General features: G+C 37.5%; 2 protein-coding genes across 2 annotated transcripts in view; one reads left to right on the top strand and one right to left on the bottom strand.

Annotated features, from left to right (window-relative positions):
* The first annotated feature begins 1,943 nt into the window (after positions 1 to 1,943).
* samd13 (sterile alpha motif domain containing 13) lies at positions 1,944 to 13,808 on the top strand. The gene is made up of 5 exons (XM_026918132.3): positions 1,944 to 2,099; positions 4,746 to 4,879; positions 8,658 to 8,700; positions 10,605 to 10,716; positions 12,122 to 13,808. The coding sequence occupies exons 3-5, from the start codon at positions 8,663 to 8,665 to the stop codon at positions 12,263 to 12,265; spliced, it is 294 nt and encodes a 97-aa protein (XP_026773933.1). The 5' UTR covers positions 1,944 to 2,099; positions 4,746 to 4,879; positions 8,658 to 8,662; the 3' UTR covers positions 12,266 to 13,808.
* uox (urate oxidase) overlaps positions 13,679 to 17,352 on the bottom strand; it is an 11,811-nt gene continuing 8,137 nt past the window's right edge. The window contains exons 4-9 of the mRNA XM_026918120.3: positions 17,163 to 17,279; positions 16,983 to 17,061; positions 15,647 to 15,833; positions 15,430 to 15,553; positions 15,231 to 15,314; positions 13,679 to 13,920 (exon numbers count right to left, since the gene is read on the bottom strand). Coding sequence (XP_026773921.1) covers positions 13,846 to 13,920; positions 15,231 to 15,314; positions 15,430 to 15,553; positions 15,647 to 15,833; positions 16,983 to 17,061; positions 17,163 to 17,279 — 666 coding nt within the window. The 3' untranslated portion in view covers positions 13,679 to 13,845. The remainder of the gene's footprint in view (positions 13,921 to 15,230; positions 15,315 to 15,429; positions 15,554 to 15,646; positions 15,834 to 16,982; positions 17,062 to 17,162; positions 17,280 to 17,352) is intronic.

Raw genomic sequence — 17,352 nt, 5'->3', positions numbered from 1 at the left:
ATTTATCGTCCACCTACTGGCATGTTTTTGGGAATTAGCTGGGACGAAACAAGAGAACATGCAAAACTCAACACAGACAGTAACCTGAGCTCAGGATCAAACTGGGAACACTGGAACTGTGCGGCAGCAATGTTACCCATTGTGCCACCATACCACTATAAATGGATGTTGATTTTTTTTTTTTTTGTTTGTCTAATACACTGCACAGATTAAATGATTTGTAGCTGCATTGAAATTTCTAGTTGAACGTTTTGAACAGTTTTAAAGTGGAATTTGAGTGAAAATTGAGGCGCATGCCTTTTATGCATTTATGAAGGTAGATATAAAATGGCGTTTTTCAGATCATACATTAATTTTGCTCTGTGTAGTAGCCATATTTATACCACAGTGCTGTTGAATTCTCGATTCTGATTGGTCGAAATGTGTTGCGTTCCGGCTGTAATTCAAATCACACGTATATTATATTAATGCGCTCATTCTGATACGATATCGTTTCTATAGTAACCACTCATTCACAGGGCCTTGTATGACAGACATTTCAAATAATATAAGACTAATAATAAATGGATTGAACATTTAACAAAGCTGGTGAAGACTTCAGTGAGAGTAGGTTCTCTGCCATGGGAAAGTCTTCAGGACAGAGGACTTTTGCCTTCCTTTTTTCTGGCAAGCTGGATTTTTCATCTTATTAAATTCAAGATTGAGAAGAAGAGACGACGGTTATTACGTACGTGATGGCTGGAACTAACTTGTCTCATGGATGTTCCACAACATTAAACGTAACTGTAAACTGCTAAAAAGAAGTGAAATGAAGTGTTCATTAATAAATTAAAATTGTAATTATTACCAAATTACTGTGGTATAAGAGGAGTAAAACACTTCGCACCATGCTCTGCTTCCTCAGCTTCGTGTCAAGCTACATCACATTATCCGTCTTGGATTACTTTCTTATAACAGCATGTCTTGTCATGTTTCAGTCTTTACATAACAGCAGCTCTGACAGTAGCGCTGGCTATAATACGTTATTGTTTCTATAGAGACAGCTCGTTTACAGGCACTTGTATGGCAGATACTTCATAAACTAAGCCTAATAATTCACAGGTTAAAAATGTGTTGTTATTTGACAAAGAAAAGCATATACTCATTAGCATGGTAAGCATTCTGTAAAGAGATATTTATTCAATATTTATGGAAGGAGTCTTGGGTGTTAGCGTGTTGTAACAGTCAGTAGGTTTTCCACCGTGGGAAAGTCTTCAGGACAGAGAATTTTGCTGTTTCCAGTTTCTCTGTAACATGACATTCTCATGTTTTTTTTTTTTTGTCTTATTAACATGAAGAGAGAACCAGAAGGAGATCCTAGTGAGGGAATAACTGTTTATAGCTGCTATAACGTAAGTGATAACAGTACCTAACCTGTCTTCCACAGCATTAAATGTAACTATAAATGGATAAAAACACGTGTGATGTGTCATTCGTTAATATATATATTTTTTAAAATTGTGATCTTTGGCAAATCACTGAGGTGTAAGAGGAATAAAACACTTTGGGCTGTGCTCTGCTTGCTCCACTTCACGCTGGGACGCGTCACACCACCCCGTCTTGGATTATTTTCTGTAACAGAGATTCAGAACCCTGGTCCTGAACTACCCTCTTATCCTACACATTTTTAATGTTTTCCCTGCTCTAACACATAGGAAGTGGTGTTAACTGTTAGCTGATTAATTGGATTAAAAGGTGTGTAGGGACAGGGAGTGCATTCATATGGGTAGGAAATGGGGTAGGAAATGGGGTATACTCAAAAGAGGCACTTTTTTAAAGAGTTCAATGTTTTTTTCCCCCCTTTGCATTAAGAGTCATGCTTAATAAATGGATTTGTGCGCGTGTATGTGTGTGTGTGTGTGTCTGTGGGGAACAACATGACCCACAATGCATTGCGTCTGCACCAGCCGTACGCGTCTGATTGGCTGGACGGCTCGTGCGCGTCGAAGGATTTTGCCGGAAGTTAAAATGGGTTTGTGTCAAATTTAGCTGCAAGAGGCAACATCACAATCCTACTGATCTGTTCGTGATAGTCTTTGCTTGAACAACACCAAAAAAAGGTGCGTTTCTTTTTCTTCCGTGTTCCCTGTGTTATGAGTGTGTGTGAGTGTGTGTGTGTTTAAATCTAGACAGAAATCTAGACAGAAATACAGTAGTGAGCTCCAGGTTCATTAACGTGTGGTGTTTGTACTACTGGAGCGAATCAGCCTGGAATAAAGCGCTGGAGCTAGCGTGCTAACGTTACTCACGGCTTTCTTAGCAGGCTTTTACTATCACGCTTTTGTTTTATTTATTTATTTATTTAAATTACTCTCTCGCTGTTTTGCATAGGGAGAAAAAAGTTGCTTTGCTTAGCACGTGGGTTTTCTTGCCAAACTCCGGAGTCATATATTTATATTTGGACTTTTGCTAAGCTAACTACAACTCGGTGTCGCTGTAGTGAGTCATGAGAGACTGATTGATGTGATCACTGAGACTGGGCCATACTCCTGATTCCCCTTCCCTGTACTGCCTGCTCTTATCCACTGCTACACCAAGCTGTTCATGATGTCTACACTTACAGCTGATTTCAGAAAATGAACTGAGAAAGCCATCATTAAAAAGCCAGATAGGTCTCTGTTTGAGTCCTGTGTCATCACATTACTGAGGAAAAAAGTTCTTAAAGTCAGCTCTTATTGTGGATAATTTCAATATGCTGACATAAAATCATAAATAAATCAATCATTTATTTATTTATTTAACGTTTGTGTAAACTTGTGTATATATAAATAGTGTATGTGATTTCCACGGTGAGAATGTGCAAACATGGATAACAAGGATTAATAAGGAATAAATAATTTGAGACCGTTCTCTTTTTAACTGTTCTCTTCCTGTTTAATTATCCTGTAAAAAAAAAAAAAAAAAAAAAAAAAAAAAAAGTATACAGTCAAAAAATTAAAAGTTCTTAAAGTAGTTTAATGTTATTGTGGACAAATTCTGTAGGCTGAAATGAAAAATCATAAATAATAATGAAATATAAAGGAGAACTGCTGTTAGTTACAGGATCTCTTAAAAATTTTTTGTGTAAACTTGTGTGTGTGTGTGTGTGTGTGTTTGTATGTACGTAAATATATAAAAAAAAAAAAAAAAACCCAAAGGTCTAAAAACCCCAAAGGTCTATATATATATATATATATATATATATATATATTATATATATATATATATATATATATATATATATATATATATATATATACATACATACACACAGATACCACATCTGTGTGTATGTATGTATGTATGTAAATAAATATATATATATATATATATATATATATGCCAAATGATATTGTGTGCAAATTCCATATGGCTAAACTGTTTCAGTTTAAATATGTTTAATCAGTTTTTTTGGTATTGCCAGTGCGCTTCATTTTCTTTCAACCATATCTCTCTTTCTCGCACTCTCTCTCTGTCTCTGTCTCTCTCTCTCTCTCTTGTTCGTGGGTGTGTGTGTGTGTGTGTGTGTGTGTGTGAGAGAGAGAGAGAGAGAGAGAGAGAGAGACACACTGGCGGGAGAAAGAAAGGAGAAGTAGTTCCTATCCTGCAAATCCATGTTGCAACATTAGTGTTTTGTCTCTTTGAAAAAAAAAAAAAAAGACAGTTTTGATGTCTTTATTGTAGGGTCGCTTCTTAAGAGGAAACAGGATTGAAAGTATTAATGCTTTAATACTCATCTTTACTTTACACCGTTATCCATGTTGTGTGATTATGATCAGGTCTGCTCTTCTAATAAGGTCAATGTTTGTACAGTTAAAAAAATAGAGCTTTTATGCTGTATTGCTGATATTTTGGTTTATGTCTGTTCTCTAGTACATCCAGTTCTGATAGATCACAACAGTGCAAATTTAACATTTTACCTCCTTTATGAACTTCTAATTCAACTCATACACAGAATTCAGAATGGTCTACATGAGCCATGTTATTTGGGCAGAATGTGTTAGAAAAGAGAAAATTAGAGATACGTTTTGATATGATAGTGATGTCAGAACTCGTATTATTTCGGTTCCTGATACTGCTCTGGTTCTGGCATCGTCTTCATAACCCTGGCAGTGTGCTTTTTTTTTTTATTTTCTTCCCCGATTTTCTCCCTAATTTAGTCATGTCCCCCGTATCACACTACAGCTACTAACCAGGTAGGGGGAGGCTATCACATGCTTCCAGCCAACCGCATCTTTTCAAACTGCTGCTCATGCAATGTCAGGGGAGGCGTAACACACTCGGGAGAAAGCGCTATCCTCCCACTTCCGCATGCATGAGCTCACAGATGCCCATGATTGGCTAGTGTTGCTGTGATTGATAGGGGAGAGAGACTATGCCACTCCTCTGAGAGCAGTGCCAATCTTGCTCTCTTAGACTCCTGGCAACAGATGTCTCTGACATCATCGGGATTCAAACTTGCGATTTCCTGATGATAGGGCAACCGCTTTTCTGTTTTTTGTCACAGCATAAAATACATCATTGGATTGAATTGGAAGTTATCAATCCAGCATTTCAGGCCGTTGACATCCCTGAAACCGTGTTCTGCTCACTTACTGTATGTTTTCTACTAATATGACTTATTGTAAGCTCACTTCCATTAGGTTTACACTCACTAAAACAGTCATTCAGGTAAGATAAAGTGTTGGAAATTGATCACCTTTACTGGCTCTTTGATTGTTTTGAAGGTTGTCTCATCACAGTGACCTATCTTGAAGACACTTGACAGAAGAGAAGACGGTAAAAACAATGGCACTGAGTGTACCATGAGGTTTGAGCTGAGGACATCAGATGAAACATTGCATTCAACTTTGACAACCAGGTACCTGTTTTCTTCACGGTCACTCCATAGCCACTTTTATTCTATTTATGAGTTTGTTTAAAAATGCTTTTCACCCTCTAATAGCTGTTATGTGGACACAATTATAGTGTTTAAATATGGCAGTGTAATATAGATTTTATTCAGATTCACATGGTAGTTTGGAAAATGCTAATTCAATGAAGCATCTGTAATTGTGTTCCCACGTACAGGGGTTAAACAATGAAACTGAAACACCTGGTTTTAGACCACAATAATTTATTGGTGTATTGGTGTAGGGCCTCCTTTTGCGGCCAATACAGCATCAATTCGTCTTGGGAATGATAGATACAAGTCCTGCACAGTGGTCAGAGGGATTCCTCTTGCAGAACAGTGGCCAGGTCACTATGTGATGCTGGTGGAGGAAAACGTTTCCTGACTTGCTCCTCCAAAACACCCCAGAGTGGCTCAATAATACTCAGATCTGGTGACTGTGCAGGCCATTGGAGATGTTTATCTTCACTTTCATGTTCATCAAACCACTCTGTCACCAGTCTTGCTGTATGTATTGGCGCATTATCATCCTGATACAAGGCACCACCTTCAGGGTACAATGTTTGAACCATTGAGTGCACATGGTCCTCCAGAATGGTTCGGTAGTCCTTGGCAGTGACGCGCCCGTCCAGCACAAGTATTGGGCCTAGGGAGTGCCATGATATTGCCGCCCAAACCATCACTGATCCACCCCCATGCTTCACTCTGGGCATGCAACAGTCCGGGTGGTAAGCTTCTTTGGGGCTTCTCCACACCGTAACTCTCCCGGATGTGGGAAAGACAGTGAAGGTGGACTCATCAGAGAACAATACATGTTTAACATTGTCCACAGCCCAAGATTTCCGCTGCTGGCACCATTAAAATTGACGTTTGGCATTGGCACGAGTGAACAAAGGTTTGGCTATAGCAGCTCGGCCATGTATATTGACCCTGTAGCGCTCCCGATGAACAGTTTTGGTGGAAACAGGAGAGCTGAGGTGCACATTTAATTCTGCAGTGAGTTGGGCAGCTGTGGTTTTATGTTTTTTGGATACAATCCAGGTTAGCACCCTGACATCCCTTTCAGACAGCTTCCTCTTGCGTCGACAGTTACTCCTGTTGGATGTGGTTCGTCCTTCATGGTAGTATGCTGACATTACCCTGGATACCATGGCTCTCGATACACCACAAAGACTTGCTGTCCTGGTCACAGATGCACCAGCGAGACACGCACCAACAATTTGTCCTATTTTGAACTCTGATATGTCTCCCATTATGTTGTGTGCATTGCAGTATTTTATGTACGGCTGTGCTATTGCTCTGCTAATTCAACCTTCACACTCTGCTCTTACTGGTGGAATGTGCAATCAGTGAAGATTGGCCACCAGGCTGTGCAAATATAGCCATGAAACCTCTAACACTATATTGGCCAGTGTTTCAGTTTCATTGTCCAACCCCTGTATGTGCATGTAATTTTAGAAGTGACTGAAACTCATTAGCATAATGTTTATTTGTGCTGCATTTCATTATAGTACAATGACTGCCAAAGCAAAGTCAACCTGACAATTTATTTGAGTAGGAATGTTAGTATTACTGCTGCTGTAATCATAATGACTATGATGCTCATACTTCAACACACTTACACTCCAAAATGGGCCAAGCCCAAAATGGCAAAATATTAAGCTTTTAATGGTCTTAACAACAAATCATTGGTCAGGAAACTAGCAAGAATTAAACAAATAGATAAAGGAAGTTATTATGGGAGAGCTTTTCCCTCTGATTTCTTTAAATGTTTAAGCCTTGTGGCCCTTGATGGGCTGCATCAGGTGTGGCAGATAACCAAATAATGACTAATCTTTCAAGAAAAGAAAAAAAAAAACAGAACATATTTTTGGAAAATTTTGTACACCCAGACATGTGTTAGTTTGAATTTTACATCAAACCTTTTAATCATTATCATGATTTTACCTTTGCATACAAGAACACTGTATAAGTGAATTTCCCTGTTTCTAGCTTTTCCCCAAACAAACAGATCACTGCAGTAAAAGTAAAGGAGCAAATGGTGGCACCTTTGTTTAATTCTTGCTCATTTTCTGACCAATGATTTGTTGTTAAGACCATTAAAAGCTTAATATTTGCCATTCATTTCTTTCCCCAGGAGTGTAGTACTGTGACTTAATACCACAGCTGTCTGACTCTCAAATGTGATTGGTCAGAAGGATTTCATTAATTTTGTCTAATAACATGGCCCTGACAGTAGTGCCAGCTGTATTTCAAATGATAGGTTAATTAATGAATTAATTAACTGATGCACTTGTTCTAATGCGTTATTGTATCTGCATACTCTAACGCTAATAATAAACAGATTTTTAAAAAAAGTTTGTTATTTAACAAAGAAAAATGTATACTCATTGATACTGTGAGGCTTTATTTAACATTTATGGAGATTTATTTAACATTTATGGAAGGAGTCTCCAATGTCAGCATGTTGTAAGTTTTCCTCAGTGGGAAAGTCTTTTTCTTAAGTTAGAGAGGAAGAAAGAGCAGCTCGTGAGGAGGGACTGTTTATAGTTGCTATAATGCAAGTGATAACAGGAACTAACTTGTCTCATGGACGTTCCATGCCATTAAATGGGACTATAAACTGTTAAAAAGTCGTGTTGTTCTTTAATAAATTAAACATTTTAATCTTTGGCAAATTGCTGGAGTATACTGCATTTCGTTGCCTCTGTACTCTGACAATGACAATAACATTGAACCTAACCTAAGAGGAATAAACCACTTCAGGATGCTGTAATAGGAAAATAATCCACTTGGGGGTGGTAACAGCTCTCTGCACTGTGGATTGTTTACCTATAACAGCACGCCCTGTCATTTTTTTTAATTCTTTACATACCGTGTAGAGTTGTGGAAGAGTAATGATTTATAACACCACTATCGGGTGTAACCCAGCAGAGGACGGCTTCCCTTTTGAGTCAGGTTTCTTCTTCAAGTCATCTCAGAGTTTTTCACTGCCACCATCGCTTTCTCATTAGGGATCTAAATCTGCATCCTGATTTCTGTAAAGCTGATTTGTGACTATCGTTAAAAGCGCTATACAAATAAAATTACATTGAAACTGAAATTCAGCAAGTTCCATCCAGTTCTGTTAATGTCTGCTTTTAATGGCGTAGCTTTGCTGCTGAAATATTGCACTGGTCAGTGCTTATCTTTAACATGCCTGCATAACGTGGCGCAAACTGCATCTTTGCATTTTTACCTGAATTCTGAATTGCTGAACAAACCTGTTGCTAAGCAACTGCATGCTGTCGACGTGTAGAACTGTGGGTATGTGTTTAATCGACTCAAGATCTTCAGTAGATTGCAAAGGCCAGAGGCATATCAGTTAATGTTCTTTCCTGGGAGATGTTCACCATGAGTTTGATTTCACGATAACTGCATTATGTAAGGAATTTATTTATTTTTTCGCTGCGTTTGAATTAGTTGCTAAGCTACTTGCTTTTTTTATGACAGTTTTTATAGTTGAAATGAAATAAGTTTAGATCTTTAGCTTTCCTATAAGATCAGTTCAAAAAAACAAATATCCAGTTCAAACAAAATGTGTATTTTGGTATTTGTTAGCATTATTTTGATTTGAAAAAAGCATTAATTCAGGCTTAATTTGAGTCATTAGCTGGTGAGTGAGGAGCACAGCACACAGCCTGGGACAAAGGCACACTGTTGAGTTTGAGTCTTGGCAGCTTGTTAATGGGCTGTTTGTGTTTTCCAGCTGTCATGGAAACCAAGGCAAATGGTTCGATGGAAACCAAAAGGTACGTACTAAACTGTGTGTCTTTCTTTTCTCCAGCTATATAGCCTCATGAAAATCACCTTCTTTTACTAAATGAGTATTATAATTTGTATTTCATTCTTCCTGCATCTGAGTGATATTTGAACCTGTATGTCATGCCGTGTAGATTGAAGATTAAATAAGGAAAATAGACAGCTCAACCAAGCTGCACACGTTTTTATCATATTTAGCGTAACAACAATTTCCATTTTCATATCCCTTAGTGGTGAACCTCAGAAGCGTGACAAATTAGTGAAAAGTGACTTTTTAAAGGTGCAATAGTTTTTAATTCAATAGTTGTCCAAATAACCTGGAAGATATGTAGAACATAATAAAACAAAAATAATGCATTAAGCCTGGCCTTAGAAAAAGTGTATTAAGTTGCTGAGAAAACCTGTTTGGAAAACTGACGTCCAGTCTGGAAGCTTGTTTGTGTTTGGATAGATGTTCTACTCTACAGGCCACCGTAGATCCTGGAAGTGGAGTGTCGTGATCATGTGTGGGAATCATTAAAATTTTGAACCCAATAAATGTTAGAGATCTATTCGTTAAATGTTTTACAGCAATTCTCACCCAGTATGTAGTAATCTCTACTTCCTGAATAACAACTGCAGTTAGCCCGATGCTGCAAAAGCTAGGCCTTTCAGAAGGATGCGTCTATGCCATTTTTTCCAAACTGAGTACTGGTATATGTGTTTTTTTGGTACTAGTCAATAGCAGTGTTTATACTGATACTAAATTGAGTATTTTTTTTTTTCAATTAATTAATCAGGAATGTCACAGAACATTTTACTTAGCTGTTTACATTTCCCCATTTTACATAGTGGCCATGAATCTTGTGCGTGTACTTGCACTTAAGCTACTAGGCTTGTTCTTTGAAACGTTTGCTAGTTGCTTTTAAATGAAATGCATTAGCTATCAACATTTGTTACCCTGTAGATTGTTTCACTTTAAAAAAAAAAAAAAAAAAAAGCAACAATTCATTATATTCATTACATCAGAATCCCTCGTGGTCAGTGACTACTAGTGGCTGATCGTCATGAACGATATACTGGATAAGAGCTGTTTTCACTCACCTGTAGACATTTTCTTGCCTAGCCAGCATTTGCTGAAGTGTTGGTTGCTGCTGTTTGCGGCTAGCAATGAACCCATGCTTTACTTGAGTTTTAGATTTATTTATAGATATAGGTTCAGGTTACTTGTATTGTAGGAAGATGCAATACTTAAGCAGATCAGAGTTTGCAGTCTGCTTTGCTTTGATTGCTATCATTAATCGTGTTAGTACGTCCATTTCGCCTGTTCATTAGTGTGACAACATACACTAGGTTAGCGTCACATATTGTCACATCAGTGTAGGTATCGGAGCATTTATTTTTTGGTACAAGTAAATAAGCATGGCATCAGACCGAAATCCAATGCCAGCGTCAGTATCGATACATCCCTATTCAGAAGTTCTTCAGTACCATGAGTTTTCAGTGCCAAACTGCACCATTCGCCACCTGGAGGAATCCCAAGAGAAGCCATTTAATAATGCTGTGCCCCTGCACATCAGAGCCTTGATCCCTCTACTTTCTTACTGGAAATGATTTAAGCGCTTCAGAGAAAGTGGTATTACCAAAGGCAGGATTATTTTTGAAAGCGCCGTTTCATTGATGGTTTTTGTATTCCAGTTCAGTTCTAATAGACTACAGATCTACAGTGTTTAATTCATTTTCATAAAAGTTGCTGTAAGTAATGGATAAATTTATTTATAAAGCTATCCCTGGTGTTGGTTCATAAGGTTTGAATGAATGAGCTTGTACATGGTGACCTAGTTGTAATAATATTAATAATTTACACAGGGATTAAAGAGATTTGATCGAAATGTTTTTTCTCTCTTTGTCACAGTACGGTGGAGAACGGGCAGCTTCCCGACCCTGCCCACTGGGCTGTAGCCGACGTTGTCAATTATTTTAAAGCTACTGGATTTGAGGAGCAAGCCAATGCTTTCCAGGATCAGGTAGAATAAATGATTATGTTGGTTTTGTTTTTAGACATTTTTTATGTTAATATATGAGTACATATTTGGGTGGCTCCTGACATAAGATGTATTTAGACCAAATTCGTAGTTAAAATCTAGCTAGAAATGTTTGATTACTACACCTTTATACTGGTTTCATCAGTGTTCTTCAGTTTGTACTCATAGGAGAGCTTATAAACCATACAACAGAGGGTCTGTCTTTCAGAAAAGGTAGAAAAGCCAGAATTGTTAACCATCCAAAGAAACCCTTTTTCTAAGTGTGTATGGCAGACAGACCTTTTGTGCACTTAAGGAGTGTATAAGTGAAGTATGTATCACAGATAGTTTCCTTACTGTTTTATAAACACTTAAAGAGCCCATTAAGGAAAAAAATATGATGTAGATATAGGAAAATTGTATTCCTCTTAGTTTGCCAGTGCTAACATTTTTTTTTATTTATTAATGAATGACACGTCGTACATTTTATGATTATATTTACAGTTCATGTTGCAGAACATCTGCGAAACAAGATAGTTCCTGTTGTTCCTTCGCCAGTCTCTCTCTCTTTTTCTCCTTTGTCATTAATAAGACTTTTCATGTTTGCTGAGAAAGTGTCCTGAAAATGTTCCCACGTTTAAAGCTTTAAGTTACAGCTTTACCTCTTGACTGTTAGAAGCGCTGACCATGGAGACTCCTTCCGTAAATGCTAAATTCACCTTTACTCACAGAAGGTTTCACCATATCAAAATTTTTCTTTGAAGATTTTAATCGATTTATGTCTAGTGAGCGCCAACCCCACCCACTGGGGTGCACAGGCTAGTGCACGGAGGAATGGGGAGGGTTGCATCAGGAAGGTCATCCGGGATAAAACCTGTGCCAAATCAGTATGCAGGCAATAGAAGGTGATCTGCTGTGGTGACACTAAACCGGCGCAGCTGAAAGAACAACAACGTCTAGCGTACTACAACTGTAGAAACAATAAAATATTAGAACGAGTGCATTATTATAAACATGACACCGTCTTGGAGCTGACACTACTGGAAGTTCTGCTGTTACAGAAAATCAATTTCCATCTTATGACCAGAATTGAGAATTCAGCAGCACTGTGATATAACTATAGGAATGATTTGTTTGAATTTGCTCTCTAGTATAACTCTACCTGTTGGTCAGTGTAAGTAATTTGCTACCTTACTAGATAGCAGTTTGTCAGCTTGCTGTTTATTCCTGTGATCATATTATAAACCATGATAAAAAGGTTCCACAGTGATCGCGATATGGAAATTTGATATTGACAAATGTATGAATCTGTGTCACTACTGCATGGTGGAATGGGAGATGAGTGAAAACAAGGTCATTTCTCTTTAGTAGTTTTGTTTCATATGACTTGAACCTTTTCTTCCTGCAGGAAATCGATGGCAAGTCTCTATTGTTAATGACTCGTAACGACGTTCTGACTGGACTCTCAATAAAACTGGGCCCAGCTCTGAAGATTTATGAGTACCACGTGAAGCCGCTTCAGACCCAGCACTTAAAAAGCAATGCCTCATAGCACTCCGGACAGGCCAAGCCTTGGAAGACAATCACGCCATGGAACAGCAGGGTAACTGCAGACTGAAGACAAGGCCATGTCCTCATGTGCGTTTTATGCATCCTTGTGGGCAAATACACACACACACAAAAAAAAAAACTTTAATGTGAATTTCTTTCTCATTCTAAATTTGTTGTACAGGTACAACTCTGTCTCTTTTAGGTGTGTGTGTGTGTGTGTGTTTGGGGGGGTGTGGGCGGGGTAGGGGGTTTGGACTGGTGATATGACTGAGATTTGTTTTAAAAAAAAAAACATACCCTTTGCAAACATGTAAATACATCAAAATATTCAGTTTTGTTTGCAGTTTTTTAAAAAAATTTTAATGTAAAATATTGTGTGAAAGTATTTGGCACTAAGACGATAAACACTATTGTGTAAGGTGTTGCTAGGTGTAACATGAATTTTCAGAGGTTTTATGGAAAATGAGCTTATTGCATTATTGGTCTGTATATAAAAAGTGACTAAAGGAATGGCGGCTCAATTATTTTGTTGGTGCTTGCTTTCTCTTCTTAAAGGTATTTAAGTCTTTAATGGTTATAAATAAGTTACAGCAAACATGATCGTGTTTGGCTGTGAAAACTAACCATGCTGCAGCTGTATGTGTTTTTTATTAAAGATTTATTTAAAATATACTTAACTAAGGACGTTTAAGCAGTGTAACAGGTAGCTAGAGCCTGGTGTCTGTTTAAAACCAGGCTCCTTTTGTGTTTAACTGGGTTAATTACGTTATAAGACAATTACACATATTACTTACTGATTAATTTTGACATGAGGATCACAATTCTTTTTGAACGACTAATTTGTAAAAAGTACTTTGACTCATCTTGATGACTGACTGGACACTGGTGTTTCTGACACCAGTGCTTAAAAAGTTACGTTCATTTTTACAAAGTGTCTTTTTAACAGTATCGGTTCAAAAATTCTGTGTTGCAATAGAGGATTCACTGAATGTCAGATGTTTGCAATAAATTGTGCTTAAATGAAAAAAAGCACTGACTCAACCATCATCCTAGTTACCATTCCAGTGATAACCCTAATAACTAATCATTACAAACTTTGTATGCAAGTTCCATGATTGATTGGATGCCCAAATTATTTCTTGTATCACTATATTTTGCTCATTTTGGGAATTAATTGTGCTGTGTTTATAAGTTTATATCTAATTTGACACACTTTCATTTAGTGATCCAGATATTTTGATAAAAATACACGTGTTAAATCTGTTCTAAATCACACCTAGCCATGCACAACATTGTGTAATGATGTATATGTATACATGTTCCCATTCGATTTATTTATTAAACCTCTTATTTATTAAATGTGAGTAGTATTTGTTGCAGCCATTGCATTCAGAGCCACACTGACCAATTCAGGTCTTTTTAAAATTAACTCATATTTTTAGTTTTTATTTATGTTATTAACTCCACTTGTGATATTTGAATACATGGGGTTAATTTTTTGTTGACTTGTTTTTATTGCGGTTTATTAAAGTCTGTTAAGACGCCTTTGTTTGTGGATCTCCCATTTTTTTCTGAACAGTTTCAGAGTTTGGCTTGTGGTTTCCTGCGTACAGTTCCTGTAATGTTGCCTGCTGGATTATCAAGTGGTAGAAGGACCTGAAAGAGAGAAAAGTGAAGCCTTATATTAAAAGTATTATAACACTTTCATGGAAACTTAAACCTGGGAAGCCATGATTCTGTCCTAATGACTAGCAAATTGTTAATCCAAGTCGCAGGACTTCCAGGGAGGACACTGTCGTATCCTTGTGATCTTTTCTGTGAGTCGGATCATTTGGATCAGCTCACTGATAAAAGTGAGTCTTTCAGATTGCAAACAGCTCATCGCCATTTTTTTTTAAATAAAAGGGACATAATAAAATTTGTGATATTGTGACAGGTGTTTGTTCTTTTTTTTCCCTAACATTGGTTGATGTTTCATGAAATGTTACTCTACCTTTTAATTAACAAAATAGCATTACTTGGCATTGTATTTTATAAATAAATAAATCTATTTACATCATTGTTAAACCAACACATTACAGTTGTTATTATGCCTGCTATGTCTGTTTCATTAAGACGATTTATTTTCACTTAACCTGATAACTGATCACTTCCCGTAATACACACTACATAAACGACTCACATGAATCAATATTCATGCTAATAAACAAATGTTGAAAAGAGGTTTCCATAAAAGCATTTTGATTAAATTACACTGCAAGAGTAATGCCGTTGCCTACATCTAAACAAACAAACAAGCAAATAAAATCGCTCATATGCAGTCGGGTCCATTTGCATTTTTGCACAGTGACACAATTTTCATAATGTTGCCTCTGTACACAACTACAATGGATTTGAAATGAAGATATGATTAAAGTGTAGACTTACAGCCTTAATTCAAGGGGTTTAATAAAAATATTGCATTAGCTGTTTAGGAATGACAGCCATTTTTTTAACAGAGTCCATCCATTTTTACAGGCTCAAAAGTAACTGGACGATTGACTGATAAGTAGTTTCATAGCCAGGCCTGACCTGTTTCCTCATTATCTCATGACAAATTAAGGAGATAAAAGGTCTGGAGTTGATTGTTGACTTTGCATTTGGCCTATTAGAGAGGTTTGCTCTGAGCAGCTACCAGCTGCCAAAACAGGCCAAGATGGTCAAACTGGTCCACCAATTTATACCAGCTTCCTTATTACTTGACTAACTTGCTCAATAAATGTGTGAGAATTTGTAGTTGCCTTACTGTTGTGTTATTTTCTTTAAAATAACTCTACCATTAGTTGTGGTAATTTGGCATTCTCAAGGTTAGGGAAGGTGTAACCAGGTATTAGAAGAGAAATGACACAGGTAACATTTTTTTTCCTCAGGGCCAATAAATAAAATAGAATTTATTAGTAACTTAAACATGCTTTATAGAAACCAACCTCATCCTTATTGAAGAGACCCAGTTTAGTCATGTCGATAGTAATGTAGTGCTGGTTTGGCATGATGATTTCAATCTCCTCAATCTATGAGACAAGATGAAATAGCTTGACATAAAGGTACATAATGCTGAGTCTGTTTTTTTAAACCAGATTATTAAACTGACCATCAAATCAAATCAAATCAATCAGTCTGACTTGCCTCTGGAACTCTATGAAGAGCAAGAAGCTGTGTATCATAGAGTGTCTTCTGAACAGATGGTGAATACTCCCCATGATCATAGGGGCCAGCAAACTTCTCAATGATGCTGTCCTTTACAGTTTTCCTACAAAAGCAGCATACATTACAGCCATCTCATGCACTTTATAGTATTTTACTTTATCCTCAATGAACTAGCCTTTTTTAAATATATATTTACCATGCCATGTCAAAGTTTACTTCCTGGTACTGGTTGTAGCGCCACCTAGCGTAGACTGAGGTACAGAAGACTCTGTCCTTGGTTTCCTGCAGAGTGGTGAAGCGGTCTTTCAGGAAGCCTTCGAAACCCGACTGCGTGGTCTTCAGAACCTTCATGCCTTTGATTCCACTGTGGATCACTGCATTCTCTGAGAAGATGCACAACAATCTTATCTGCCCCCGCACTAGCCCTTTCTGGATAAGATTGGACACTCCTGATGCACAGCAACTAAAATCAACTAAAATAAGTCTCTTTGTCTCCTGCAGTCCTGAGAGTTTTGTGTGCATAATTAATTTCTTTTAACAAGTAGCATCGTTATCTAGCAACTAAAGGCGGCAATATGAATAGCTGTTGTTCTGTGTACCCTAGATAACCACAATACCTTCCAACCACAATATGCAGAGACCTTCCAACCTTTCAGTATTTGCAATTAATAACACATTTTTTTATCAACTCTCCCACAGAAGAGTAAACTCTTGCAGATTTGACCAATTGCTAGCAATGAAACAGCTAATGTATTTTCCATTGCATGCCACACTCAATGCAATATTGCGGTCTCAGTAGGAGATCATCAGTTTGTCTGCATTCAGTGCTTGGGCTCTGCACATCCGGACCTGTTGTTTTGTCTAATGAGATGATGTGACAGACATTAATGGCAGGTATATAGCCCAACCCAACCTGTTCATTATCTGTCATATTAGCTAGAATGTGTGCCACAGAGCCTTTAAAGCTCTTACTCTGTGCCTAATGTTTGAATAGTTGGATTATGTACATAAAATAAATGTGTACTGAGGGGGTTGATGAAACTTATTTCACAGTTAAAGGGGTGCAAGACTGCAAACCATTTGAGGAACCCTGATTTAGGCTTTCAGTGGCACCTGTAAGCTCTCAGAGGCTGACCCAGACCCATTTTCTGGCATTGGTGAAACTGGAATTGAAGATGGAAGTTCACCTAGGTCGTTATTAAGAATTTCTCGGAAGCGGCTGTTGGAACAGCATCCTTACGCTTCTCCAATGAGGAACAAGAGGGCTAGTGACTAGTCACTGGACTGTAAGAAGGATTTTAGGCAAATAAATTGTCTAGAGCATGTCAGAACGGTTGCAAACTTCTGGGCTTGCTAATAAAATTAGTGCTGACTCAGTTGTTATAATATTTAGGCCATGCTGTAATGGGATTTTGATAGGAAAACATCACAAAAACTATAAAAACAGAAATATATTTTTTTCTCATAAAACAAGGGGCGTTTCAAACATAGTCTCTTAACTATAAATATTAAACATTTGTTGTTCCACTCACCATTTCGGTATTGTTCAACCTCACAGAAGCGCCAAGACTCTGGAGAGAACATGAATGCATGGGTATGTTCAACCGCATTCTGCAAAATAATAATTTTACTTAGTACTTATTAGCATCATAAAATGTAAGGATATGGGAGAGAGACATCACTATTTGTGATCATTTCTGAGTTAACAACACCTTTTCAAGTCTCTTCCATGGTGCTTCCTCGATGTTGACCTTTGCTCGTGTTACATGTTTGAATGATGTCAGGAAGTGGTTGCAGATGTCCAAGGCAAAGCCCTCAATGGTTTTAACCTGCAGACAAACCCAGAATGTTTGCCTAATAAGTAATCGGTAATACAATACACCAACACACAATACTGTTTTT

This window comes from Pangasianodon hypophthalmus, chromosome 11 (genome assembly GCF_027358585.1).
Source record: "Pangasianodon hypophthalmus isolate fPanHyp1 chromosome 11, fPanHyp1.pri, whole genome shotgun sequence".
NCBI classification, from domain to species: domain Eukaryota; kingdom Metazoa; phylum Chordata; class Actinopteri; order Siluriformes; family Pangasiidae; genus Pangasianodon; species Pangasianodon hypophthalmus.
Note: the sequence above shows the minus strand (reverse complement) of the source record. Positions and strands in the feature narration are given on the sequence as shown.